Source organism: Oncorhynchus gorbuscha, linkage group LG18, assembly GCF_021184085.1.
Source record: "Oncorhynchus gorbuscha isolate QuinsamMale2020 ecotype Even-year linkage group LG18, OgorEven_v1.0, whole genome shotgun sequence".
Lineage (NCBI taxonomy): Eukaryota > Metazoa > Chordata > Actinopteri > Salmoniformes > Salmonidae > Oncorhynchus > Oncorhynchus gorbuscha.
The window spans coordinates 42,974,284-43,001,971 of record NC_060190.1 but is presented as its reverse complement, the minus strand read 5'-3'; the positions used below and the strand labels follow the sequence as shown (position 1 = coordinate 43,001,971).

The following is a 27,688-nucleotide window of genomic DNA, read 5'->3' as shown; positions in this document are numbered from 1 at the left end:
TAGAAGGGGTACGGTAGTAGGTGCCAGGCGCACCGGTTTGTGTCAAGAACTGCAACGCTCCTGGATTTCCCGTGTGAATCAAGAATGGTCCACCACCCAAAGGACATCCAGCCAACTTGACACAACTGTGGGAATCATTGGGAGTTAACATGGGCCACCATCCCTTTGGTACGCTTTCTTGACACCTTGTTGAGTCCATGCCCTGACGAATTGAGGCTGTTCTGAGGGCAAGGGGGGGGAGGGCAGCTTTCATGCATGACACTTGAGGGTTGATAAAGTTTTGGAGCTGCCACAGCAACACCACTGCTTAAACCACCAGGGAGCAGGACCCCCCCCTGTTGTTGCCTTTGAGACCCTCTGTGTTTCTGATTCTAAGGGTGAATTTGGCAGCGGATGTTGCTAGGTGACCATGAGGAAAATATACAGAGCCATTTATTATCCTCAGAGGAATCACTCAAACAGCTTTTGTTTTTAAACTAATTTAATGGTTTATCTTTTACATTTCCTATTGACAATTCTGTACAGATTCAGAATAGTCAGAGTACTATCCCTCTAAAATTCTAAAACAACAGTTAATTACCATTTTCAAAAAACACAGATAATTCTTTAGTAACCTAGAATTTGGCAAATGTGTACTCTAATTTTACCATAGCATAGTCCTTCAACGTTATTAATCATATAAATTACTGAATACAGGTACTGCACAGGTAAAACTGCCCATAAGTTGTCATGAAACAAGCTACTGCTCCAAAATAAATGACATAATGAGTGTGGTTTGAAACATTGTATGTATAGTATTGCAGTATTGCTACCTCTAAAAAAGGCACTGTAATTCCTATGAAAAAAAATGTACATTTTACTTGTAACAGTTGCCCATGTAATAATCTTCAATGTATTGAGGCACAAAATGGCTGCCGTGTATCTCTCTGGACCTGAATCTTCTACACCCAACTATACAGGCATTTACCTACAAAAAGGGACAAGTAAACATCAACACACACCATAACATTACAAACGCACACACACTCGCACAGACAACAAACACAGATCAGAGAAATGTGTCTTGACTTGTCCTCGTCTTTGTCCAGTCACAGTGCATCCTCAACAACAGCTGCTCTCCTATTCTTTGAGGACGTCAGGTGACCAGAAGTTACATGCCACTGGTTAATTTCAAGTCATTAAAGCACAGATAACTCCAATTGTAAAAGTTGATATTACTCGAGGAGGTAGCTCTCGTGCTATTCATAGACATTTCCATCCCCATTATTGGTTCCTGAACAGCAAAAAGAGTCTGTTTTCATCAGTCAAGTGATTTTCCCCATATATAATCAATCATAATGGCACCAAAAAAAGTATATGACCTAAGAAGTCAGATGAGATTATTTCTGCTCTTTCTCCCTCCCTCTTCAGTGGCCTTCCGACTTTTCACATGGACCTCCCACGCTCAGAGCAGACAACACAGGGAGAGGCCACACAGGCACAGTCTATTGACACAGAGTGGTTACAGCACACATCAAACAAGAGGCCAAACGTCCCTCCCAACAACTCTTAGGGAACAGCTCACAGACATTCCATCACTCTCAAGTCAACTCAAGTCAACTCTCAAGTCGGCCATTCCAAACGTCCAACAATGATAGGCTGAGAGTTACACTGGAGTTGTGCTAGGAACTATTGGTGTAATGATCTTCACTTGGACAGCATTCAAGGCCCTATTCCAGCTCAATGGAAGGTAGATTCACTATTCAATAGACTCGAACATTGCCTAAATAAGAGCCGAGGCCCTAAAATAACAGTCTGTTGGGGAAGAGGACTGTGGAGGAGGGACAAGAAACAAGTGGTTGGTCTCCTGCTTGTCCCTCGGTGCGTCAGACCCTGATGACTGGTGTAGTGGCGGTGAGGGGCACAGTGGAGCCAGTCTCGTAGTCAAAGTCAATCATGGTGTGGTTGGCAGTGCCCAGGCTGCTGAGGGAGTTGCCTGTGCCCATCTGTCTGTCCCTCAGACTCTGCAGGTAACTCTGAGAGAAGGAATACAGAAGAGAGGGGGAGAGAGAGGAGAGAGGGAACATGATCAGAATCAACCTAGAAATAGATTCTACACATTGGTATTAAAATACAATAGAGAGTGTGTGTGTGTGTGTGTGTGTGTGTGTGTGTGTGTGTGTGTGTGTGTGTGTGTGTGTGTGTGTGTGTGTGTGTGTGTGTGTGTGTGTTTTACTATCCCACAAGCATAGTAAATCAAGGAACATTCTCCCTCGTGGGGACATTTCCCAGGTCCCCACGAAGACAAAGGCTATTTTAGGCTTAGGAGTTAGGGCTAGAATTAGGGTTAGAATAAGGTTTAGAGTAAGGGTGAGGGGTTAAGGTTAGGGGTTGAGGTTAGGGTTAGGCAAAAATAGGATTTTGAATCGAAATACATTTTAGGTCCCCACAAGGATAGTAAAACATATGATGTGTGTGTGTGTGTGTGTGTGTGTGTGTGTGTGTGTGTGTGTGTGTGTGTGTGTGTGTGTGTGTGTGTGTGTGTGTGTGTGTGTGTGTGTGTGTGTGTGTGTGTGTGTGAGAGAGAGACTGACCGGTGCTAGCAGGTCTCCTGCGTAGCGTTTGACGGGGGTAGGCTTGCGACGGTAAGTGCCCTCTTGTCCACCGCTCTGCTGCCGCTTCTTGGCATCTTTCTGCCTGATCCGCATTAACTGGACCCGCTTCTGCCTCCTGCTGATGATGACTGAGAGGAGAAAGAGAGAGGGAAAGGGAGAGGTAGAGAGAGAGAGGTAGGAGAGAGAGGTAGAGAGGGAGAAAGAGAGAGGGAAAGGGAGAGGTAGAGAGAGAGATAGGAGAGAGAGGTAGAGAGAGAGAAAGAGAGAGGGAAAGGGAGAGGTAGAGAGAGAGATAGGAGAGAGAGGTAGAGAGGGAGAAAGAGAAAGGGAGAGGTAGAGAGAGAGATAGGAGAGAGAGGTAGAGAGGGAGAAAGAGAGAGGGAAAGGGAGAGGTAGAGAGAGAGAGATAGGAGAGAGGTAGAGAGGGAGAAAGAGAAAGGGAGAGGTAGAGAGAGAGATAGGAGAGAGAGGTAGAGAGGGAGAAAGAGAGAGGGAAAGGGAGAGGTAGAAGTAGAGAGAGAGATAGGAGAGAGAGGTAGAGCGGGAGAAAGAGAGGGACGTGTTAACTCACTGAGTCATTTCATAGTAATTCGGCAGAGTTCTCTAAAACCATGAAACCCTTGTAGCATTTAATAGAACATAATATAATCCATACTCCATATTGAGATATACAGATGCATCATACTCTACAAAAGGTGTCCTCTACCTCTCATTCTTTCCACAGAGATCCTAGAAATCAGCTTCTATATGGAATTCTATGATGCTTACCCTCAGTGTGTGAGAAGCCTTCAGCCGTCAGCTTCCACTGAACCAGCACCCCCATAAAGCTGAGTGTCGGCCAGATACCCAGGATCACCCAGCTGTACCAGCAGAGCGGCGGCGGCGGCGAAAGTCTCAGGCACTCGTACACGTGGCTGGCAAGCGCCAGCATCTCCACAAAGTAGTCGGCGCACACCGTCATGATGGCTGCCCCGAACACGGACGTAGACAATACGGTGAAGAGCTTCTGCCACTGCAGGGTGAGCACGGCGAACAGCATGCCTGTGCCCAGCAGTGCCCCCAGGGGCACCCAGACGGTGGTGGGGGTATAGAACTGGTGGGTGACCAGAAGGGCGGCGAGGGCGAGCAGCAGGCCCAGAAGGAGGCCTGTCATGAAGAGGCCCACTGAGCGCACCAGCATGGTGACCAAGCCACACAGCAGGCCGATGCCCAGGCCAATACCAGCTGAGGCCTCCACGCTCAGCTGGGTGTCCAGCACCCGCTCCTTGTGGCACAGCAGGAAGATGATGACCGAGCCAAACATCAGGCCCGACAGGAACATGACAGCTTTGAAGCAGCGGTAGCCTGTGAGAGGAAAGGAGAGAGTGGAGAGAGGATGGTGAGGGAGAGAGGAGAAGGGTAGAGAGGTGAATAGAGGGGGAAGAAAAGAAAATAATACATATGTAGCCATTTCATAATTAATAAACATTATGTAAATAAAAACACTGAAAAACCAGTGTTTCTATGTCAAACAGTTTTCTTTATATTTCAGTCTTCTGTGATGTATATAAAGTGTAATATTGGGATGTAATCTTAAAATTGAATACACTTCAGCTCTATATCTGACATGGTACAGGTTTCTTCTTTTTTTAAGCCCATTTTTTTAACTAGGCATGTCAGTTAAGAACAAATTCTTATTTCCAATGACGGCCTACCGGGGAACAGTAGGTTAACTGCCTTGTTCAGGGGCAGAACGACAGATTTTTACCTTATCAGCTCGAGGATTCGAGCCAGCAACCTTTCGGTTTCAAAGTAGATTTGTTTAAGACTACCAAGAAACACTCTGTGTGACCAAGAATTAGTCCACTGCAGTTAAAGGTTTTAATTCACTTCAATGGGGAAGATTAAACAGCTTGAGGAATATAACTAACAGTAAGGAAATATGCAGGTGATAAATTAGGGCATCAGGTTCAAGTTAAATTGCTGAGGCTAGGACACAGCAACTACTACCCAACTGTATAAATGACAGAATATCAACTGTAAGCAATGTAATTCCGTATAAATTACCCTACAATTCAAACTAATAAGAGAGGTGGTGGTGTTGAGGCTAATTGGGGTGATGATGGGGGATTTGGTGAGAAAAATGACGCCCACCCATAGATTGTGGCGGCTGCTTGGCTGAGGGTGGAGCCCTCTCTCTCTGGGTAATGGTTATCATCTGGGTGTGAGGGATTGCTCAGTGTGATTAACACACACTACACCATCACATTAGTCTGGGAAATGCTGTCATTAGGTACCAAATAGCCAGATGTCTTTCATTTCTCTCTAATCAGTTACGTAACAATTTGAAAGACAAAATGGGAGGTTTTGCCTTGAGGAATGATGACATGTCAGTGCGGGACACATGACACAGTATGTCTGGATAGAAAGTACATGTTCCCTGTATCAGGTAGCCCGCATCATGTCATTTTCTAGTGTACCTTGGGGAACATTGGTATAAGGTAACCTGGTTGTACATTTTCTATATAACACATTAACAGACATATGATACGTCTGAATACACATTCCCATGCTCTGTCATTTTGGTTCTGTCCCATATGGCACCCTATTCCCTACATAGTGCACAACTTTCGATCAGAGTCCTTTGTCAAAAGTTGTGCAATATATAGGGAATAGTGTGCCATGTGGGATGCAGCCCGTGTTATTGAAGTTTAAGTGTACTCGTTGACGTGACGTTATTGAGGTATGCCTTGACCCCGTGGTGACCTTACCGAAGAAGCAGTAGATGATGCCGAACAGGCAGCACATGGAGCAGATGACGGCAGGGATGACCTCATACTGCCTCTCGATCTCCAGGCTGCAGGCATCCACCTCGGCCAAGCCCTCTCCCACAGACCCATTAGGGTCTGTCATCCTGGGGCTCCAATAGACCAACCAGACAAGGAGGAGGAGTTGGGGGCTAAAGGTTGGGGCTGGAGGATGAGGAGTGGTGCTGTTATCTGGAGTCCATCAGAACAGCTTGTGTGCCTGTAAAATGAAAGAAAATTCGGATTAAATCATACACTATATATACAAAAGTATGTGGGCACCCCTTCAAATTAGTGTATTCGGCTATTTCATCCACACCCGTTGCTGACAGGTGTATAAAATCAAGCACACAGCCACACAATCTCCATAGACAAACATTGGCAGTAGAATGTGCTTACTAAAGAGCTCAGTGACTTTCAACATGGCACCGTCATAGGATGCCACCTTTCCAACAAGTCAGTTCTTCAAATTTCTGCCCTGATAGAGCTGCCCTGGTCAACTGTACGTGCTGTTATTGTGAAGTGGAAACTTCTAGGAGCAACAACAGCTCAGCTGTGAAGTGGTAGGCCACACAAACTTACAGAAAAGGACCGCCTAGTGCTGAAGAACGTAGCGCATAAAAATCTTCTGTCCTCGGTTGCAACACTCACTACTGAGTTCCAAATTGCTCCTGGAAGCAACGTCAGCACAATAACTGTTTTTCGGGAGCTTCATGAAATGGGTTTCCATGGCCAAGCAGCTACACACAAGCCTAAGATCACGATGTGTCGGCTGGAGTGGTGTAAAGCTTGCCGCCATTGGACTCTGGAGCATAGAAACGTGTTCTCTGGAGTGATGAATCACGCTTCACCATCTTGCAATCCGACGGACGAATCTGGGTTTGATGGATGCCAGGAGAACGCTACCTGTCCCAATGCATAATGCCAACTGTAAAGTTTGGTGGAGGAATAATGGTCTGGGATAGTTTTTCATGGTTCGGGCTAGGGCCCTTAGTTCCAGTGAAGGGAAATCTTAAAGCTACAGCATACAAGGATATTCAAGATGATTCCGTGCTTCCAAATGTGTGGCAACAGTTTGGAGAAGGCCCTTTCCTGTTTCAGAATGACAATGCCCCTGCGCACAAGGTGATGTCCACACAGATATGGTTTGTCAAGATCAGTGCGGAAGAACACCTTTGGGATGAAATGGAATGCCTGCTGTGAGCCAGGCCTAATCGTCCAACATCAGTGCCCAACCTCACTAATGCCCTTGTGGCTGATTGGAAGAAAGTCCCCGCAGCAATGTTCCAATATCTAGTGGAAATCCTTCCCAGAAGAGTGGAGGCTGTTATAGCAGCAAAGGGGGGACCAACTCCATACAAATGGCCATGATTTTGGAATGAGATGTTTGACAAGCAGGTGTCCACATACCTTTGGTTATGTAGTGTAGATCATCACAGAGCATCACAATGTGTTAAAGTGACCGTTACTTTTTGTTAGGACTCTCTGTTAGAACTAGAGAAAGAGAACCGGCAAAGAGAACAGAGCAGACCTCTCAACGTAACTTCAGTTTACAATTGGCTCATTCATCCCCCTCCTCTCCCCTGTAACTATTCCCCAGGTCGTTGCTGCAAATGAGAATGTGTTCTCAGTCAACTTACCTGGTAAAATAACGGATAAATAAATTTTAAAATTAAAAAAACTTTGTAAACCTACAAACACTGCCTTAGATGACCTTACCCACAAAACAGAGATTATATAGTGGTTAGTTGCAGCGGGACTCCATTCATGCTGAATGACTCAAAAGTTTAACATGTTGCACGTGGAGCACTCCAGAACCCCCCCTCCTCCTCATCCCCACCACCCCTGCTTCAGACCGCTGTTCTTCGAGGCTTCAGGAGAAGTGTGAAATCTGCCGGCCAACTGTGACTTCTCCCTGGTGACTATGCATTTGGGGCCTGCCAGACACTCTGCTAGCCTCCCATGATAACACACAGTACTGTATACCACCACACATACACCCTGTTGCCATGACTACAGTCTGGTTGAATCACATAAACATGAACAGCCAAATACTCCAGGGACTTCCTGTAGTACCTTGCTGATTAAAAAAAAAAAAAAACTACCAAAATAAATACATCAGTACTGACTATCGGCACATCTTATAGAATAGCTTTTTGCAGAGTACCGGCATTGCTGTGTGTTTGTCTGATCTACTGCATGTAATTATGACAATTCTAATCTACATAGCAGCAGATGTCCAGTGTCCACTCAAGTTTGGCATCTATTTAACACCATCCAATTTAACATACACTTGACCCATTTTCTGTGAGCATATTCAGCACTGATATCATATCAGCACCAAATACCCACTCAATTTTAATGGGGTCGACGTTGTTTTCATTGTTTATCTACAACTCTCCTAAATTGGGCTTGAGGTGTCAGAGTCATACATTTAAACTAGGCTATGTAGTAAAAATGTCTGGGTGAAAGTAAATTACTTAATTAAAAGTGGGGCTACGGACATCGAGTCGTGCTAGTGAGGGGTTAATCAGGCAGCCCCAACCCCCCTCTCAGTCTGCCTGTTGCAGGGGATTGGGGAGGAGGTGTAGGGTCTCATGGCTCAGGGTGGGCCGCTCTCTCTGGGGCTGCTGCCTGGCCTTCTTTATGATCTCACCCCAGTTCCGATCCGATTACAGCAAACTCACGTTCTCAGGCTCAGGACAAAAAACAGTCACGCAGCTGGCTGCCTGTTCTCCTCATCTGCTCTCTCTCTTCTCAGTCTCCCCCCTCTTTCCCCTCATCTGTCTTCTGTGTCACTATCTTCCTCCCTCCATTCTCCCAAATGTTCCTTCTACTTTTAAACTCCTCCTTCCTTCTCCCTCTGTCTCCGAGACACATGGCTATACATTATGACCTGGCCATGACTTGACATGGAAAGAATGAGGTCCCAGCTCTCTTGTCCCTTCTCTTTTTCCAGAGCTGGAGGGAGAGTTCTTGCTGCATTCACGTGTCTGCCTCTCGGTCTCTGCCAGATAGTCCTATCTGTTCTGTCTCACTTGTTTTCTAAAGGCCAGAGGAAAAGGAAAGACAAATGATCTGGCCAGCTGAGAGTTCCACAGTCCTACTGGTCTGCTGTGTCTGTGGCACTCCTGAGAGGGTGTGGACAGTATTATGAACACATTAGAGTGAGACAGAAATATGATACAGAGAATATGTTCAGCAAATAATGTGCTGTGCAGTATCGCCCATATTGTGAAGCATGAGGCCATTTCACCTTGAGGTTATTATGGACTTCTCTTTCATCATGTTCAGTTATGGCGATACGTATAGATTTCGTGGCATTACCTTACACCTGCCCTAGTCAAGGTTTAAATGCGATACCATGAAATGGTACTATTACAATGTCAAATATAAAGCCAAAACAAACAACCACTGATTGTGCACAAGTCAAAAGATAGTTTACAAAAGTTCCATGAAAGATTTTCATCTCCATATCTGAGTATGGTCCAAAATGGTCAAAACACCGTCAGAGAGTGGGGTCACGGCAAGGGACCAGCCATTATTGACTGCGACCCTGGAGCAATTAGGGTTAAGTGCCTTGTTCAAGGGCAGATTGACAGATGTTTCACCTAGTCAAGGTCGTGGATTCAAACTAGCAACCTTTAGGTTACCGGCCCAATGCTCTAACCACTAGACTCCACTCAACTCAAATCAAACATTTGGAAAGCTGTTCTAAGCTAGATCAAAACAAGGACTACAGTAAGGAGACGGTTCTAAACACAAGGGGAGACTGAGATAACTGGTCACAAAAAGTGATTGTTGTGGGTAATCCATCAAGACAAACGACTTGTGCATCCGACCATACACACTCACAAATTCCCTCACACGTTTGTATTCACACACACACCAACTCTTTCCCACGTCCGTGTGTCTGTCCCCAAATTGTCCCTGTTTGAGTCACAATGGTGGTCAGTGTGAGAGGCCTGGAGTCCATGCCTCTCAGGGATAATAGAGCCATTATGGGGTGGCACAAAGGCTCTGAGACCCCAACCGTGACCTCTACTGGCACACACAGCAAAGCATGCTGGGAGAGAGGGGCATACAACATAGAGATGGAGGCAACCAAGGGAAAGGAGGTGGTGTGTGTGTGTGTGTGTGTGTGTGTGTGTGTGTGTGTGTGTGTGTGTGTGTGTGTGTGTGTGTGTGTGTGTGTGTGTGTGTGTGTGTGTGTGTGTGTGTGTGTGTGTGTGTGTGTGTGTGTGTGTGTGTGTGTGTGTGTGTGTGTGTGTGTGTGTTTGCCATTGAGCATGTGGGTGGTTGAAGGATGAAGGGAGTAGATGGAGTCTAGCTGGTAACTGTCCGGAATGCTGATATTATCACCCATTCTCACAAAATAAGGATAAGTGACGTGGCTCCATGTCTAGTCTTGGAGCTCTTGGAGGACAAGGCGCAGAAGTAGAAGTTGAGAAATACTCTCTTCGATACATTTTGATGAAGTATATATTGAATGACCTCATTATAATTAGAGGTCGACCGATTAATCCGAATTGCCAATTAATTAGGGAAGATTTCAAGTTTTCATAACAATCGGAAATCGGTATTTTTGGACACAGATTTAATTTTTTAATTTTTTATTATACCTTTATTTAACTAGGCAAGTCAGTTAAGAACACATTCTTATTTTCAATGACGGCCTAGGAACGGTGGGTTAACTGCCTTGTTCAGGGGCAGAACGGGGGGATCCAATCTTGCAACCTTAGTTAACTAGTCCAACGCATTAACGACCTGCCTCTCTCTCATTGCACTCCACAAGGAGACTGCCTGTTGCGCGAATGCAGTAAGCCAAGGTAAGTTGCTAGCTAACATTAAACTTATCTTATAAAAAAACAATCAATCATAATCACTAATCAACACATGGTTGATGATATTACTAGATATTATCTAGCGTGTCCTGCGTTGCATATAATCTGACTGAGCATACAAGCATACAAGTATCTAAGTATCTGACTGAGCAGTGGTAGGCAGAAGCAGACGCGTAAACATTCATTCAAACAGCACTTTCATGCGTTTTGCCAGCAGCTCTTCGTTGTGCGTCAAGCATTGCACTGTTTATGACTTCAAGCCTATCAACTCCCGAGATGAGGCTGGTGTAACCGAAGTGAACTGGCTAGCTAGTTAGCGTGCGCTAATAGCGTTTCAAACGTCACACGCTCTGAGCCTTCTAGTAGTTGTTCCCCTTGCTCTGCATGGGTAACGCTGCTTCGAGGGTGGCTGTTGTCGTTGTGTTGCTGGTTCGAGCCCAGGGAGGAGCGAGGAGAGGGACGGAAGCTATACTGTTATACTGGCAATACTAAAGTGCCTATAAGAACATCCAATAGTCAAAGGTTAATGAAATACAAATGGTATAGAGGGAAATAGTCCTATAATTCCTATAATAACTACAACCTAAAACTTCTTACCTGGGAATATTGAAGACTCATGTTAAAAGGAACCACTGTGATTTGGAGTCCCATAGGGCGCTGCACAATTGGCCCAGCGTCGTTATGGGTGGGCCGGGGTAGGCCGTCATTGTAAATAAGAATTTGTTCTTAACTGACTTGCCTAGTTTTTTTAAAAGTATACAGAGATAAACAAAAAGCAAATGTTTTAGTGGTAAACCTCACAGTCACACTTAGATGACTGAGCATGTTGGTATGAAATACTTTAGAATGTTGTCTGACAAACACCAGGGAGGGACAGAGGGTGGGACGGGGTTAGCTCAAGCCACAACAGCTGAGAAACAGACAAGAACATGCCTGGGTTCCCCACATAGCTAATTGGGTGTGTTTAATTAACCACTCAGAGGGTTGCTGGGGTGTGAGAAAGGTCAGGGATTCCAAGGTGCTCTAGCTTTAAGGCAGGTGGCAGCTGAGAATTCAACATTAGAGCCCAGCTGTTTGGAGGCACAGTTTGGCACAGGGGGGTATGTGTGACTGTGCCATGGTCTCCCCCTGACTGGGCATGATGCCCGTGGGTCTACAGCTACCCCCCTTTACAGCTGCAGCTATAAACGTAATCCTCCATGACCGCCAAAAACCGTACCCACCGTGTCCTGCCCAAAGACTGGCAGTGGAGACTGGAGAACAGTCTGGACATGATGGTAGCAACACACTTCATGGCGTCCATCTTGTACCAACAGTGATTGCCTTAGAGAAACATGCGTGGATTCATGCATACCTGTTGACATGGTTGGAATATTGTCCTGACCATGTCTGCCTCCTAAAGCGAACCATAAGAACAAATAACATAGATACATGCATATGTTTTCCACACTAGATTATTGGGTTTCCTGACCCTCCATCCACAAGGCCGGAAACTTTAACCTCAAACCTCTGACCCCTAACCCCACTCCCCCCTCTGCTCTCTCATTGGCAGGAAGCTGTGGCCCAGAAGAGGAAGTGGAGATCAGTGGCAGGGCTGTTTTGGAGGTGAACCTTCCCCGAGGGCAGGAAGCAGAGCAGGAAGAGCAGAGTTGGAGGCTGGAGTGTCAACACCAACACTGATTATCTGACTAGTTAAATCTAGTTTCAAGTTTCAAAGTTTATTCGCCGTAAAACAGTACAGTGAAATAATTACCTTGAGAGCTCTTTTCCAACAATGCAGTGATAATAATAATATAGATAACAATAGAAAATAGAATAAAACATTACAATTAAAATAAAAACCACACAAGGACTACAATGTGAGTGAAAGAAACTTGAGAATGCAAGTATATACAGGTCAGTGCCAGTACCTTATTCAATGTGCAGGGTTACTGGAGTGGTTGAGGTGGGTTTATACATAAAAAGTGACTGATAGTAGGGCCAAAGACATCCAGTGTCAAGACTTTTAAATGTACAATGTTTTGACTGAAGCGCACTTATTTTAGTCTTACCTCAATTTCTTTTCTAATTTATGGCCGATTACCAATGTATACAGTATCTAGATTTTTGATATTTTTTTCTCTAAATACATTTTGTTGTACAATTAAAGGTCAAATGCACTGTATTTCAAACAGTCAGCAATAATCTCATGAATTCAGGGCTTGTGAAATTATACATAGGCCACAACCAATAATCCCTGATCTGGCTTTCAAGTCCGTCTATGAAGATGTCCTTTTTGTTACAAATGTAACCAGACCCACGCACAATGCACATCCACTAATACTGACCAACGTCTGGTAGCAGACACTATATACAAATAACACAGGACTCTCAAACACAAGACCCCTGCTAGTGAGTAGCCAGCTAATCTTTATATAACAATCTTTATATTTCACCCTTCTGTGTGTCTCCATCTGTTTGAACAGCATGCCTGTCCATTTTCAGATGCTGAAATCAAGTGGCCTACCTTAATTCTCAGAAGGGGAATGAGTTGACAATTACTTAGATAATTGTGTTTTATGCTTATTGCACATGTATAAAACACAGACTAGAAAGCTAACATAGCAGTCTTTGGCTAAAATGTATATATGTATATATACATACATACATACACACACACAGTGGGGAGAACAAGTATTTGATACACTGATGATTTTGCAGGTTTTCCTACTTACAAAGCATGGAGAGGTCTGTAATTTTTTATCATAGGTACACTTCAACTGTGAGAGACGGAATCTAAAACAAAAATCCAGAAAATCACATTGTTTGATTTTTAAGTAATTCATTTGCATTTTACTGTATGACATTAGTATTTGATACATCAGAAAAGCAGAACTTAATATTTGGTACAGAAACCTTTGTTTGCAATTACAGTGATTATACGTTTCCTGTAGTTCTTGACCAGGTTTGCACACACTGCAGCAGGGATTTTGGCCCACTCCATACAGACCTTCTCCAGATTCTTCAGGTTGCGGGGCTGTCGCTGGGCAATACGGACTTTCAGCTCCCTCCAAAGATTTTCTATTGGGTTCAGGTCTGGATACTGGCTAGAACACTCCAGGACCTTGAGATTCTTCTTACGGAGCCACTCATTAGTTGCCCTGGCTGTGTGTTTTGGGTCGTTGTCATGCTGGAAGACCCGGCCACGACACATCTTCAATGCTCTAAGGGAAGGACGTTGTTGGCCAAGATCTCGCGATACATGGCCCCATCCATCCTCCCCTCAATACGGTGCAGTCCTCCTGTCCCCTTTGCAGAAAAGCATCCCCAAAGAATGATGTTTCCACCTCCATGCTTCACGGTTGGGATGGTGTTCTTGGGGTTGTACTCATCCTTCATCTTCCTCCAAACACGGCGAGTGGAGTTTAGACCAAAAAGCTCTATTTTTGTCTCATCAGACCACATGACCTTCTCCCATTCCTCCTCTGGATCATCCAGATGGTCATTGGCAAACTTTAGACGGGCCTGGACATACGCTGGTTTGAGCAGGGGGGGGACCTTGCGTGCGCTGCAGTATTTTAATCTATGAAGGCGTAATGTGTTACTAATGGTTTTCTTTGAGACTGTGGTCCCAGCTCTCTTCAGGTCATTGACCAGGTCCTGCCGTGTAGTTCTGGGCTGATCCCTCACCTTCCTCATGATCATTGATGCGTCACAAGGTGAGATCTTGCATGGAGCCCCAGACCGAGGGTGATTGACAGTCATCTTGAATTTCTTCCATTTTCTAATAATTGCGCCAACAGTTGTTGCCTTCTCACCAAGCTGCTTGCCTATTGTCCTGTAGCCCACCCCAGCCTGGAGCAGGTCTACAATTTTATCCCTGATGTCCTTACACAGCTCTCAAGTCTTGGCCATTGTGGAGAGGTTGGAGTCTGTTTGATTGAGTGTGTGGACAGGTGTCTTTTATACAGGTAACGAGTTCAAACAGGTGCAGTTAATACTAAAGGTAATGATGTAATGGAAAACAGGAGGGCTTCTTAAAGAAAAACTAACAGGTCTGTGAGAGCCGGAATTCTTACTGGTTGGTAGGTGATCAAATACTTATGTCATGTAATAAAATGCAAATGAATTACTTTTTAAAAACTCATACAATGTGATTTTCTGGATTTTTGTTTTAGATTCCATCTCTCACAGTTGAAGTGTACCTATGATAAAAATGACAGACCTCTACATGCTTTGTAAGTCGGAAAACCTGCAAAATCGGCAGTGTATCAAATACTTGTTTTCCCCACTGTATGTATGTATATATATATATATATATATATATATATATATATACATACACACACACACACACACACACACACACACACACACACACACACACACACACACACACACACACACACACACACACACACACACACACACACACACACACACACACACACACACACACATACTAAAATATTTTTTAAAATTTGTAAAAAAACAACAACCCCTCTTTCTTCCCTATTTCGTGGTATCCCATTGTTTTTAGTAGCTACTATCTTGTCTCATCGCTACAACTCCTGTACGGGCTCGGGAGAGACGAAGATTGAAAGTCATGTGTCCTCCGATATACAACCCAACCAAGCCGCACTGCTTCTTAACACAGCGCGCATCCAACCCGGAAGCCAGCCGCACCAATGTGTCGGAGGAAACACCGTGCAACTGGCAACCTTGGTTAGCGCTCACTGCGCCCGGCCCGCCACAGGAGTCGCTGGTGCGCGATGAGACAAGGACATCCCACCGGCCAAGCCCTCCCTAACCCGGATGACGCTAGAATGGCTGATTAATTAGGGCTGAGTTTTCATAACAATCGGAAATCTGTATTTTTGGACGCCGATTTGCCCGATTTGTTTTTTTTACAACTTTATTTCATCTTTATTTAACTAGGCAAGTCAGTTAAGAACACATTCTTATTTTCAATGACGACCTAGGAACAGTGGGTTAACTGTCTTGTTCAGGGGCAGAACGACAGACTTTTACCTTGTCAGCTCGGGGGGTTCTAATCTTGCAACCTTACAGTTAACTAGTCCAACGCTCTAACCACCTGCCTCTCATTGCACGCCACGAGGAGACTGCCTGTTACGCGAATGCAGTAAGCCAAGGTTAGTTGCTAGCTAGCATTAAACTTATCTTATAAAAAACAATCAGTCAATCAATCATAATCACAAGTTAACTACACATGGTTGATGATATTACTAGTTTATCTAGCATGTCCTGTGTTGCATATAATCGATGCGGTGCCTTTCTTAAAATCAATACACAAAAGTATATATTTTTAAACCTGCATATTTAGCTAAAAGAAATCCAGGTTAGCAGGCAATATTAACCAGGTGAAATTGTGTCACTTCTCTTGCGTTCATTGCACGCCGAGTCAGTGTATATGCAACAGTTTGGGTCGCCTAATTTGCCAGAACTTTACATAATTATGACATAACATTGAAGGTTGTGCAATGTAACAGGAATATTTAGACTTATGGATGCCACCCGTTAGATAAAATATGGAACGGTTCCGTATTTCACTGAAAGAATAAACGTCTTGTTTTCGAGATGATAGTTTCCGGATTTGACCATTTTAATGACCTACGGCTCGTATTTCTGTGTGTTATAACATGATAACTAAGTCTATGATTTGATAGAGCAATCTGACTGAGCGATGATAGGCACCAGCAGGTTCGTAAGCATTCAAACAGCACTTTCGTGCATTAGCCAGCAGCTGTTTATGACTTCAAGCCTATCAACTCCCGAGATTAGGCCGGTGTAACCAATGTAAAATGACTAGCTAGTTAGCTGGGTGCGCGCTAATAGCGTTTCAAACGTCACTCGCTCTGAGACTTGGAGTGGTTGTTCCCCTTGCTCTGCATGGGTAACGCTGCTTCGAGGGTGGCTGATGTCGTTGTGTTCCTGGTTCGAACCCAGGTAGGAGCAAGGAGAGGAATGGAAGCTATACTGTTACACTGGCTAAACTGTTACACTAAAGTGCCTATAAGAACATCCAATAGCCAAAGGTTAATGAAATACAAATGGTATAGATAAATTGCCCTATTATTCCTATAATAACTACAACTTAAAACTTCTTACCTGGGAATATTGAAGACTCCTGTTAAAAGGAACCACTAGCTTTCATATGTTCTCATGTTCTGAGCAAGGAACTTAAACGTTAGCTTTCTTACATGGCACATATTGCACTTTTACTTTCTTCTCCAACACTTTGTTTTTGCATTATTTAAACCAAATTGAACATGTTTCCTTATTTATTTGAGGCTAAATTGATTTTATTGATGTATTATATTACGTTAAAATAAGTGTTCATTCAGTATTGTTGTAATTGTCATTATTACAAATAAATAAATAAAATCGTCCGATAAATCGGTATCGGCTTTTTAGGTCCTCCAATAATCGGTATCAGTATCGGCGTTGAAAAATCATAATCGGCCGACCTCTATCACTGACCTGTCTGAACCTTTACTTTCATGTTGAAACCTGGTCACTAATTATTTATAATCAAATCGAATCCAGTAATGAAAGACATTTTGATCTATAATGCACCAAGACCTCTTCCATTTTGTTCTTATAAAGTCAAATTGCTGCACAAAATAGACCTTGGCGTTGCTAAATTGATCTTGTCGTTCTTGAGGAATGCTAGAGGCAGTCCTGACAAGTGAATGGCTGTTTTGGGCAGAGAATGAAAACATGAAAATCCCGCTTTTTAATCAGGCTGTTCCATTTGGGAGCTCATTTGACAGGAAATTAAGGGACAACTCGTTCATCATTCCATCTCCAAAACAAGAAGAAAATGAGATGCACTCCACATGAGATCAAACAGTGTTTGACAGTGGTCTACTGAAAGACAGCCACAGACTGCTTCGCTTTTATCTCTTATAAGGCAAAGAATGGATACTATGTTGTATTGAGGAGGAACATAAATACCAAGGTTACAAGTTAAGTGAATTTTCTCCCCAAAAAAATGTATCATGAGTTGACCCCTATGGTAAACCACAGATCTATGATAACCTTTACACATCCACGCTGACTAAGGAAGGAAATGATTCATCTGAACATGAAACGAGAATGGAATGAATGACCTACGAGTCCTAAAGACCTCCTTTCACATGCTCGCATTCAGACTTTTTTCCCTGAAGTTGGTGTTAAAAGCCAGAGCTTGCCATCGTTCTCTCTCTCAGACTATCTCTCTTCTCCCTAAATCTCTGACCAGTGCCTCTCAAACAACACTTTGTTCCTCAAGAGTAAATGAGGCAGAGGGGGGGGGGCTTTGCAGTGATTTTGGCACCGTGGCAGCCCTTCCTACATGTCTCCAGCCTTCATTCAGCCAGGCTTGGCCGAGAGCTCTCCCCATGAATGTCCCCACTGTTTTCTGGACCCTACAGTGCTCTCCAAAGAGAGAGTGAGAGAGAGAGAGAGAGAGAGAGAGAGAGAGAGAGAGAGAGAGAGAGAGAGAGAGAGAGAGAGAGAGAGAGAGAGAGAGAGAGAGAGAGAGAGAGAGAGAGAGAGAGAGAGAGAGAGAGAGAGAGAGAGAGAGAGAGAGAGAGAGAGAGAGAGAGAGAGAGAGAGAGAGAGAGAGAGAGAGAGAGAGAGAGAGAGAGAGAGAGAGAGAGAGAGAGAGAGAGAGAGAGAGAGAGAGAGAGAGAGAGAGAGAGAGAGAGAGAGAGAGAGAGAGAGAGAGAGAGAGAGAGAGAGAGAGAGAGAGAGAGAGAGAGAGAGAGAGAGAGAGAGAGCGAGAGAATGTAGGCTGTAAACCCTTCAGAAAGTAGTAATTACAGAGTGAGAATGTATAGAAAGTGATTTGAGGGGCAGTAAGTTTACAACTAGGCCTAACACTGACATGCACTCTAAGACCATACACACTGACCTTTCAAACATGTGCAGATGTTCCAAAATAACAAACCTCTGTAAAGTCATCATAAGAGATCATACATCACTATACAACCCTCCAAACCATTTGGTATTTTATTAGGATCCCCGTTAGCTGTTGTGAAAGCAGCAGCTACTCTTCCTGGGGTCCAAACAAAAACATTAAACATGCCCTAATACAGAACATGAATAAACAAGAACAGAACTACATCAATTAAAAAATGTATCTACTTTCCAACTCCTATGTAGCCTATATATTTCTTCACTTGCCAGACAAGTCAGTACCTGTGAAAACTGTCTCCGATGGTGTACACATCTTTTATATTATGTCTGAATGAGTTTCCAGGAAACCCACTGTTTAACAAATGGTCTAACACAGTCTAACATACTGTATATCCCTTTAAATATTCAAACAGTTTAACAGTCTCAGAGAGAGTTCCTATTCTCCATCAAGCCCTTCCACTCCAAGCTTGTCTTTGAGAAAAGCCCAGACAATGAAGGTCTTTCAACTCTGAGGGTAGAAAAAAGGGAAAAAGCGTACAGTAAGTGGAGTAACAGAGAAACAATGAGAGGCCTTTTCGAGAGGCAGAGTCACGTGTGTATGACACAAGAGGACACACAAGTAGACACACCCCTACTTCCACGCATGTTCCAACACAACTCCCACTAACACCCAGACAGACTTGGAGATTCAAGGCACAGGCACGCGCACACACACATACACACACACCCACAAAATATGCATCAACAGACCCACACATCCCGCACCCACACACTCACGCAAATATACAAGCTCCAATCCACACATTCTAATTATCCCCACCCATGCGCATCAAGAATTCCATGTTTATACAAACTGGGAAGCCTTTTTCTACAGACTGGCAATATGAATGTAGTTCAGAGCCAGATATTCCCTCCATCTCCATTATATTTCCAATCAGTCGTTAAATAGCCTACAAGTGAAATAGGCTATAATAACAATATCTGATTATTTGGATAGTAAATGTAGTGTACTTATCATTAAAGTGAAAGAGTGATGTGGGGTCTTTGTGAGAGCAAACATCCAACATAAGAATTAGGTCTACACGTCACACAGTTTATAGCTACGAGACTCGAAAGGATTTAAGATATAATGATATAGAGAGTCATTACAAGGCCAGATTAGACGGAGTACGAGGGAGTCACTATGAACACAAAAACCACTGAGTGGATGTCTAGCCACAGCAAGTGGAAAAAAATCCACCTAAGTGTTGAGGTCAGTCAGGTTTGACTGTTTTTACAATAACATTTTTTTTACCCCTTTTTTTTACCCCTTTTTCATGGTATCCAATTGGTAGTTACAGTCTTGTCTCATCGCTGTAACTCCCGTAAGGACAACCCAACCAAGTCGCACTGCTTCTTGACACCATGCCCACTTAACCCGGAAGCCAGCCGTACCAATGTGTCGGAGGAAACACGTGCACCTGGCGTCCGTGTACTGCTCGGGATACCCAGGTTTGAATGTTCAACTGTAATAGTTTATCTCAAATATTGCATATATTCGTGGAACTCATCTCTTTAGCTGTCAAGGGTCTGGACAAGTCCACAACATTCTGCTGAGGTAATATTCAAATCTAACGGCACTGTAAATGTTAGCCTGCTAAGATAAGCTACTATCTGTAAGTAACAGTTGAATGGTCCTTGTATAAATGTATCTGAGTTGAGAGTTTAATCAAAATGATACTGAGTTGCAACTCCTTTTGCTCTCAGAACAGCCTCAATTTGTTGGGGCATGGACTCTACAAGGTGTTGAAAGTGTTGACTCCAATACCTCCCACAGTTGTGTCAAATTGGCTGGATGTCTATTGGGTGGGGGACCATTCTTGATTCACATGGGAAACTGTTGAGCATGAAAAAACCAGCAGCGTTGCAGTTCTTGACACACTCAAACCAGTGTGCCTGGCACATACAACCATACCCCACTCAAAGGCACTTAAATATTTTGTCTTGCCCATTTACCCTCTGAATGGCACACATACACAATCCATATCTCAATTGTCTCAAGGCTTAAAAATCCTTCTTTAACCTGTTTCCTCCCCTTCATTTACACTGATTGAAGTGGATTTGACAGGCAACATCAATACGGATCATAGTTTTCCCCTTGATTCACCTGGACAGTCTATCTCATGAAAAGAGGAGGTGTTCCTTATGTTTTGTACACTCAGTGTACATATTACTTGCGGTAACAGCTAGACTCTATCTACTGTAGCGTGGAGTGGGGGGGGAGTGATGGGCCTTGAAGTGTTCACTATCCCACACAGCGTCTCTCTAGCTCTGGTCTCTGCCACTTCCAGGTCAGCTCTGTCATTTACAGCAGCGCAGAACTGCTCTTCTATTCCACCCAACGTCTGTTTGTCTGGTGCCAGGGTATAATTGTACCTCCTTATGGTCTCTCCCATCCTAAAATATCTCCCATAACCCCTCCTTTGTGTACACTACAAAGGTTCTCTGGCAGCCTCTTAGCCAAAAGAAAACAACATCACCCAATACTTTGAGTCTATGAATGGGTGTGAGTGGAACTCCAAGACCCCAAAAACCAGCGCTACCCCTCTTTTAGGTACTCGGCTAATGAGACAACAGGTCTCTTCCAAACCCAAATACTTCTCCACCGCCCCCCTCCTAGGCTAACGCTACAGGACAAGACTCTGTCCATCTCCCGGCCTAACCCACAACAAGCATCTCCTCCTGCCAACAAGGTTCAACATAGACTCTATTTCCAGGCTTTCTTAACTGTAGAGGCTCATTTGTGGGAGATCCTAGTGTGGTCAGTGTATAAATACACTCTGCCAGTGCAGGACCAACACAGTCCAGTACAGTAGAGTATAGGCTACTGTCCAGGGAAGTATATATTGTCTAAACCAGGCTTTGGCTTGCCTTGGCTGGGGAGGCAGGTAGCCTAGTGGTTATAGCGTTGGACTAGTAACCAGAAGGTTGCAAGATCAAATCAACGAGCTGACAAGGTAAAAATCTGTCGTTCTGCCCCTGAACAAGGCAGTTAACCCACTGTTTCTAGGCCATCATTGAAAATAAGAATTTGTTCTTAACTGACTTTCCTAGTTAAATAAAGGTAAAATAAAAATTAATTGCCTTGGCTTGTAGAGCAATGCTTCACAACCATGGGATATGATGAAAATCAGGACTGTAACTCATTCACTATTTGATGACTATGTTGTATTAGATGATTATGCTGCTGCTTAAAAAAAATGATTAGGACAAACACATTGTAGGGGAGAGTTGAGCCGCCCTTGTTTCTAGGAAATCATACACAAAATTCATAATTTGACCAATTTTTAGTTTAGGAAGAGGTGATCATTTCGTGGAGTCTTTGAAGAGGGGAAAAAAACATGAAAAAAGTGGAGCAAGTTAGGTCCAAAAAACCATTTTCACCAACTCAAATGAATTTATAGAGGTTTCATGATGCTTGTATCTAAACCAAAGTAAATAATTTAAAGATTGTTCTATACATCTGTTGGGGTCTCGATAAGCTTCAATATGAGGTCCTTAACCTAGCATGAAAAGGCATCCTTGTAGCTGTGTGGGCTAATATAGTAAAAATGGTTGCCTTGGGGTAAGTTGAGCCAATGGTTGAGCTAATGGCAAGTTGAGCAAACTGAAGTATTTTCTTGCCAGGCATAAGGCAAGTATGGTATGATGTAACAACAGGGCCTGGGCCTACGTTAAAAGTGTTTTAAAAAGTACTAAGTGTTTGTTAGGTGTTAAGCCTGTGTTAAAAGATGCTTGAAATTATTCAAAGATAAAAAACCAATTGTGATTTTGTTGAATTGTGTTTGGGAAATAAAGATAGACATTGTTTCAAAAAAGGTAGCAGTAATATTTCATTCAGTAAAGAAATGTGTAGGTGGCTTAACTTACCCCGTTCCCGGTTGAGTTGTGCCAAGAGACAAGCTGTTTTCAAAACTGTTACTTTTACATGAATTGTGATTATTTCCAGGGATACACAACATTCTGTAATATATGTAGATATCTTTGTTAGAAAGAATACTGGTAACACTTAATTTGGATAGTTCATCTGTAGATACTCTACAGACTATCTACTAAGCCTAAACCTAGCCGTAACCTGACCCTAAACTTAACCCTTACCCTAACCCTTATTCTAAACCTAACCATATCCTTAGCAAGCAGTTTCTTATCAACAGAGAGTTTGTTGATAGAATGACCATCTACAGATAGACAACCCAGACTCTCCAAATAAAGTGTGACCAGAACACTATATTTCCATTGATTACTATACATTTCCATTTATGTTGAATGTAAAAATTGCTTTAAAAAACCCACTCTCCCCTACTGTGATTGGGAGTCAACACTTCATATACAGTGTGATAAAATACAAGAATACTGTATCACTGAGGCTTTTCTCTATCAGAACCCAAGCCGATAAAGTAGCTGAAATCCACATTACAGTACTACTGTGTCCCCTCTCTGAATTGCAAGGGGTTAAAGTGAAAGGAATTAGGGGTAATCCCAGACACTTCTGATGTACTGAGGTAGAACAGCAGGAGACAGAGACGTGTGGCCAGCCAGAGTAGGAATGCTAATCTGGGTTTTAGTTAAGGGTTCAGAGGATGGAGACATGGATCAAGTCATTGCACAGTGACAGGATATTACTGTACTATGAAGGCCTGCGCTTTTAAAAACAGCTAGCCTTGTTTTTCTGAGCTCTTGTCCAGTGACCTAGCTACTTGAAGGTCTGTGACACAAAGAAACCAGACAGTGAGACTGATTTATTTTTTTAACCTTTATTTAACTAGGCAAGTCAGTTAAGAACAAATTCTTATTTTCAATGATGGCCTAGGAACAGTGGGTTAACTGCCTGTTCAGGGGCAGAACAACAGACTTTGTACCTTGTCAGCTTGGGGATTTGAACTTGCAACCTTTCGGTTACTAGTCCAATGCGCTAAGCACTAGGCTACCCTGCTGCCCCAGGGAGAAGAGAGTGTTGGGATTCTTGAGACACAGTTTAGAATGTTACTTGGCATTATAATCAATTAAATGCATCTGGTGATAAACATTATCATGTGAGAGACTGCCATTGTCTGCATATTCAAGGATGTCTGTTCTGTGCAGTCATTACTTCCAGTTTTACCTTAACCAATTTTACAATGCGGATATAGATATGGCAATAACATTTACAGGGGACAAAACACTGGGATATCCAGACCCAGAACACATCTATGAAGAGAGGTCCCTGTACATGATAAGAAACAAAAAATGTAGAGGATCTATCAATCACAGGCCTGAAATAGCCTGATGCTGAGAACACCAAGCAGGCTTGTCAGACCATGGAAAGTTCAACTTCAACAAACTTTCAGTTCTACATTATCTCAAAACTGCCAACTCAGCAGGTCCTACTCAGTGGAGCAGTGGATCGCAGTGGCGTCACTACAGACCCGGTTTCGATCCCAGGCTATGTCACAGCCGGCCGTGACCAGGAGAACCATGAGCCGGCACACAATTGGTCCAGCGTCGTCCTGATTAGGGGAGGGTTTAGCAAGCTGACTTTGGTCGCCAGCTGGACGGTGTTTCCTCCGACACATCAGTGTGGCTGGATTCCAGGTTAAGCGCGAGCAGTGTGTCAAGAAGCAGTGCGGCTTGGTTGGGTTGTGTTTCTGAGGACGCATGGCTCTCGACCTTCGCCTCTCCCGAGTCCGTAGGGGAGTTGCAGTGATAAAACAAGACTGTAACTACCAATTGGATATTGCGGCAAAAAAGGGGTAAAAGTACAATATAAAAACTGCCAACCACGCAAAAAGGGCCAGGATAGCCTCCCGGGTGGTGCAGTGGTTAAGGGCGCTGTACTGCAGCGCCAGCTGTGCCATCAGAGACTCTGGGTTCGCGCCCAGGCTCTGTCGTAACCGGCCGGGACCGGGAGGTCCGTGGGGCAAAGCACAACTGGCCTAGCGTCGTCCGGGTTAGTGCGCGCTAACCAAGGTTGCCAGGTGCACAGTGTTTCCTCTGACACATTGGTGCGGCTGGCTTCCGGGTTGGATGCGCGCCGTGTTAAGAAGCAGTGCGGCTTGGTTGGGTTGTGTATTGGAGGACACATGACTTTCAATCTTCGTCTCTCCCGAGCCCGTACGGAAGTTGTAGCGATGAGACAAGATAGTAGCTACTAAAAAACAATTGGATACAACGAAACTGGGGAGAAAAAGGGGTGTAAAAAAAATATTTTAAAAAGCCAGGATATCCAACTGCGTTACAGATCAACAGGACAGGGAGCGTGCCTCCGATGCTGCACTCTCCACCCCCCTCACTGATGGTATACCACTTTCCCTGGCTTTGCAACAGCAGTCTTATTTAAACATGACCTCTCCCCGCCCCCTTCAATCCTCCTACAGATGAAGAGATGCTAAGCTAATGTTGAGACCTTTCAACTCTCTGACTGTTCATGTTGTTGGCCGGAACAAAACGAGCCTCGGCAGGGTTGACCTTTGCTACCACAGCTGATGGTCTATTATGGGGATGTAGAGTGGACAGTAGAGTAAAGGACTTTTTTACTTCACTTGGACACCACCAGTAGAAGAGTTTCCACAATAAGGCCTGACTGACCAATGACTATTATGAATAACCTAGCCTTCAGAGTCAGGGCTACAATAAGGCCAGACACGTGTGTCTCTCCTCTTACCTCTCCTTTCCATTCTGACCCTGTTACAACCCTGGTCCTAAAGCAGGGCTGACGCCATGCAGGTTGAAAATATTGTCAACCTGTTCGCCCTGGAAATACCCTGGGATAAAAATGCCAGTGTGAAAATGGCTATTGGAGAAAACCATGGATGGATTTCCAGTCACTATACATCTCACCTATGTACTCTCAAATCAGTGGTGGTGAGTGAAATTAGACAATCAGGAAATTAAAGTAGTTTCTAGCCAGACAGAATTAGGACATCCCTGGTGGCTGAGGCTGAGACGGGCCCCTCCTGAGGTCAAGCCCAAGGCTGCTGGTTGGGGGACCCAGAGAGTGATGATGAGTGATTCAGCGCTAATTAAAAGGTAAGAGTCGAAAAACAGCTCATCCACAGTACACTACAGGCCTTCAAGGACTAGGAGTTAAGTAACACACCCCAACATTTGCTCTTTCCTCCTCTCTTTGATCTGCCTCTCTCTCTCCGGAGCTGGGAAGGGCCCCATCTCTGCATTTTCCCAGAGTGGTTGAGGCAAAGCCATCTGGCCCGAGCTAGTCAACTGGATTTTTTTTGTAGATGGCTGGTGGATGTGGGAGAGAGCATTGAGGGGGGTGTAGCTAGAGACGCTGTGTGACTCCTCTGCCCCGTAGGGACTCCCCCCCCCCCCAAAAAAAAAGGTGTAACTATAGCTAACAAGGAGAAAATACATAACAATGCTTATCTGGTCAATAAGATCAGGAATCATGATAACAGTTGTTAAGATAACAAGCAAGCAATTTCAGGCTTTTCTCCATACAAAGGCTAACTGCCCAAGTTGTTTACATTGTTATCTTGTCTGATAGCCCAATAGATTCTACTGAAATTATCTTGAGACAGAGCCCAGACATTAATTTACTGCAGAGTGACATCAAAAGAATATGATAAATTACTGAATGAATAAAACAAAAATGCAAGTTTAGCCTATACTTACTCTATGGAATTAATTATTAAAATCATGTTAAGAAGGGTGTACAGTCACTAAAATAAGTTTATGAGCATCTCACAGCAGACTTCTTCAAACAGCAGGGAAAATATACAATGTAACAGAAGAAGCTCTTCCACAGGAACTACACTGTTACATTTCACAGTAGAATTCAGTTACATTGGTCTTCCTCCTGCTGTTTGAAGGAGCCTAAAGTTGATACATTGTATTGTCTGCGGTGGAAGGATAATGGGCTGTAATTTACAATAATTAATTTATGCTGTACAAAAGAACACTTACCTACTGCGAGCGGCTATGTGGGTCTGTTTCCGTGGGAATTGTCAGGCATGAACACAACGGAAAACAACAGAACATCGAAGCAGCGGTGGAAAAACAGGTTCCTATACACATAGAGTGAGCACAAAAAAAGTCCTTCTTCACTGTTTTTACAACAAAAGTCGGCTATTCAAAAGGAATCAGCCACGTTCTCGTCTTCTTCAAAAACGGTGTCCAAAATTAAATCGGTCAGGCGTTATTTACACTCTCAACGGACGAGCTTGCGTGAACTTGAGCTCTTGGTTGATCATGTTTATTCATAATCCCATGGCATTGTATTAACAGGCTGTTTGTCAGTTGGTGAGCTAGTCACGTCTGTAAAAAGTTGGCTACAGCGAGCCAAATGTCTCTCCCTTTACACACCTCCTCTTTCCCTCTCTCTGACGTGGACAGTATATCGATACCCAAGGGGGTCTAGTTCTCTAGAGCTCTAAACTACTTTATTTTAAAATAGTATTTTTCTCCACGAGAGTCTGTCTCTCCCCTTCAACGTCCAGCCAACAGCTGAAAACTCTTGACATAGCCAACGCCAACAGACCATCTGGTATTGCCTGTTGCATTCAAATTTGGGACTCGAAGGGGGAGGTGGAGGCAGGCTAGGCTTAGATGGGATTGAGTTTGTTTTCTACAATAAATGAGAATAGATTATAGAAAATATAGAAACGATTATAGATAATAGATAGGCTATAATATATAATAAATGTGTAATAATTTACAGTAGGCCTACTGCACTTGTGTGTGTGTAAGAGAGACGTTTGCAATAGAGCCGATTTTCTAATTGGGTGATTTGAACACAAACAATGTAAGCGACAAGACAATAAATTAGGAACAGGCAGGGGATCCTGCTTGCACGTGAGGGGATGGAAGGAGATATTGGCAAAATACTCCACCTCCCAACCATCAAAAATCAACAGATAATGTATCACTTTTCATGACAAACCTCAACCCTGTTGCAAACTATACCACCACCACCCTCCTACTACACCTGGCCATAGCAGCATTATCACCAGTACCTTTATTACATTGAGGACTCTAACCCTTAACCCCTTTCTCGTGACCTGGGGTTAATCTGTCTGAAAACCAACTGATTATAAATCAGTCACCCACTGAAACAAACCCCTTAACAACTTTTGCTTTCCAAAATGTCCTCTGTTTGTATATATTTATCTTGTTTTTAGGGGAGCAGTGTTCAAGGACGCAATCTAATTTAAACTGAATTGTCTTTATACACAACCAATTTTAAGACAAATATAAGTTAAGCTAGAACGTCGCATTTCCTTGTGTCATTTCTACATTTTCCTAAATAAAACAAACTCAAGAGGACATCTGCACACAATGGCGCACTGTATTGCTCAAGAAGCTGAAGTACAGTATCATTCGGTGAACAGTATTTGATTGTAGTGTAGGTGTGGTCATTGTAATATTAAACCCTCATCTCTCTGTTCTGCAATGTTTATAAAAGATCTGTGGCTGGATTTACTTCACCTGGGTTTGACTTGAAGCGATGTCATTCTGCATTCTTCTCTCTAAGCTCTGCACAGTCCTGGGGTTCCAGTGCCATTACAGACAGGCAGCATGGCCAGTCGTA

General features: G+C 43.7%; 1 protein-coding gene across 2 annotated transcripts; it reads right to left on the bottom strand.

Annotated features, from left to right (window-relative positions):
- Positions 1-434: 434 nt before the first annotated feature.
- Positions 435-26,618, bottom strand: LOC124003887 (transmembrane protein 198-like). Of its 2 annotated transcripts, none has more exons than XM_046312520.1 (5): positions 26,069-26,618; positions 5,345-5,600; positions 3,363-3,938; positions 2,574-2,722; positions 435-2,015 (listed from the first exon to the last, which is right to left on the bottom strand). In XM_046312520.1, exons 2-5 carry the CDS (start codon positions 5,484-5,486, stop codon positions 1,866-1,868), a joined length of 1,017 nt encoding a protein of 338 aa, XP_046168476.1. In that variant the 5' UTR covers positions 5,487-5,600; positions 26,069-26,618; the 3' UTR covers positions 435-1,865. The 2 variants fall into 2 exon arrangements, with proteins under 2 accessions (XP_046168476.1, XP_046168475.1); XM_046312519.1 differs by having other exon boundaries at positions 436-2,015; positions 26,065-26,618.
- Positions 26,619-27,688: the final 1,070 nt, after the last annotated feature.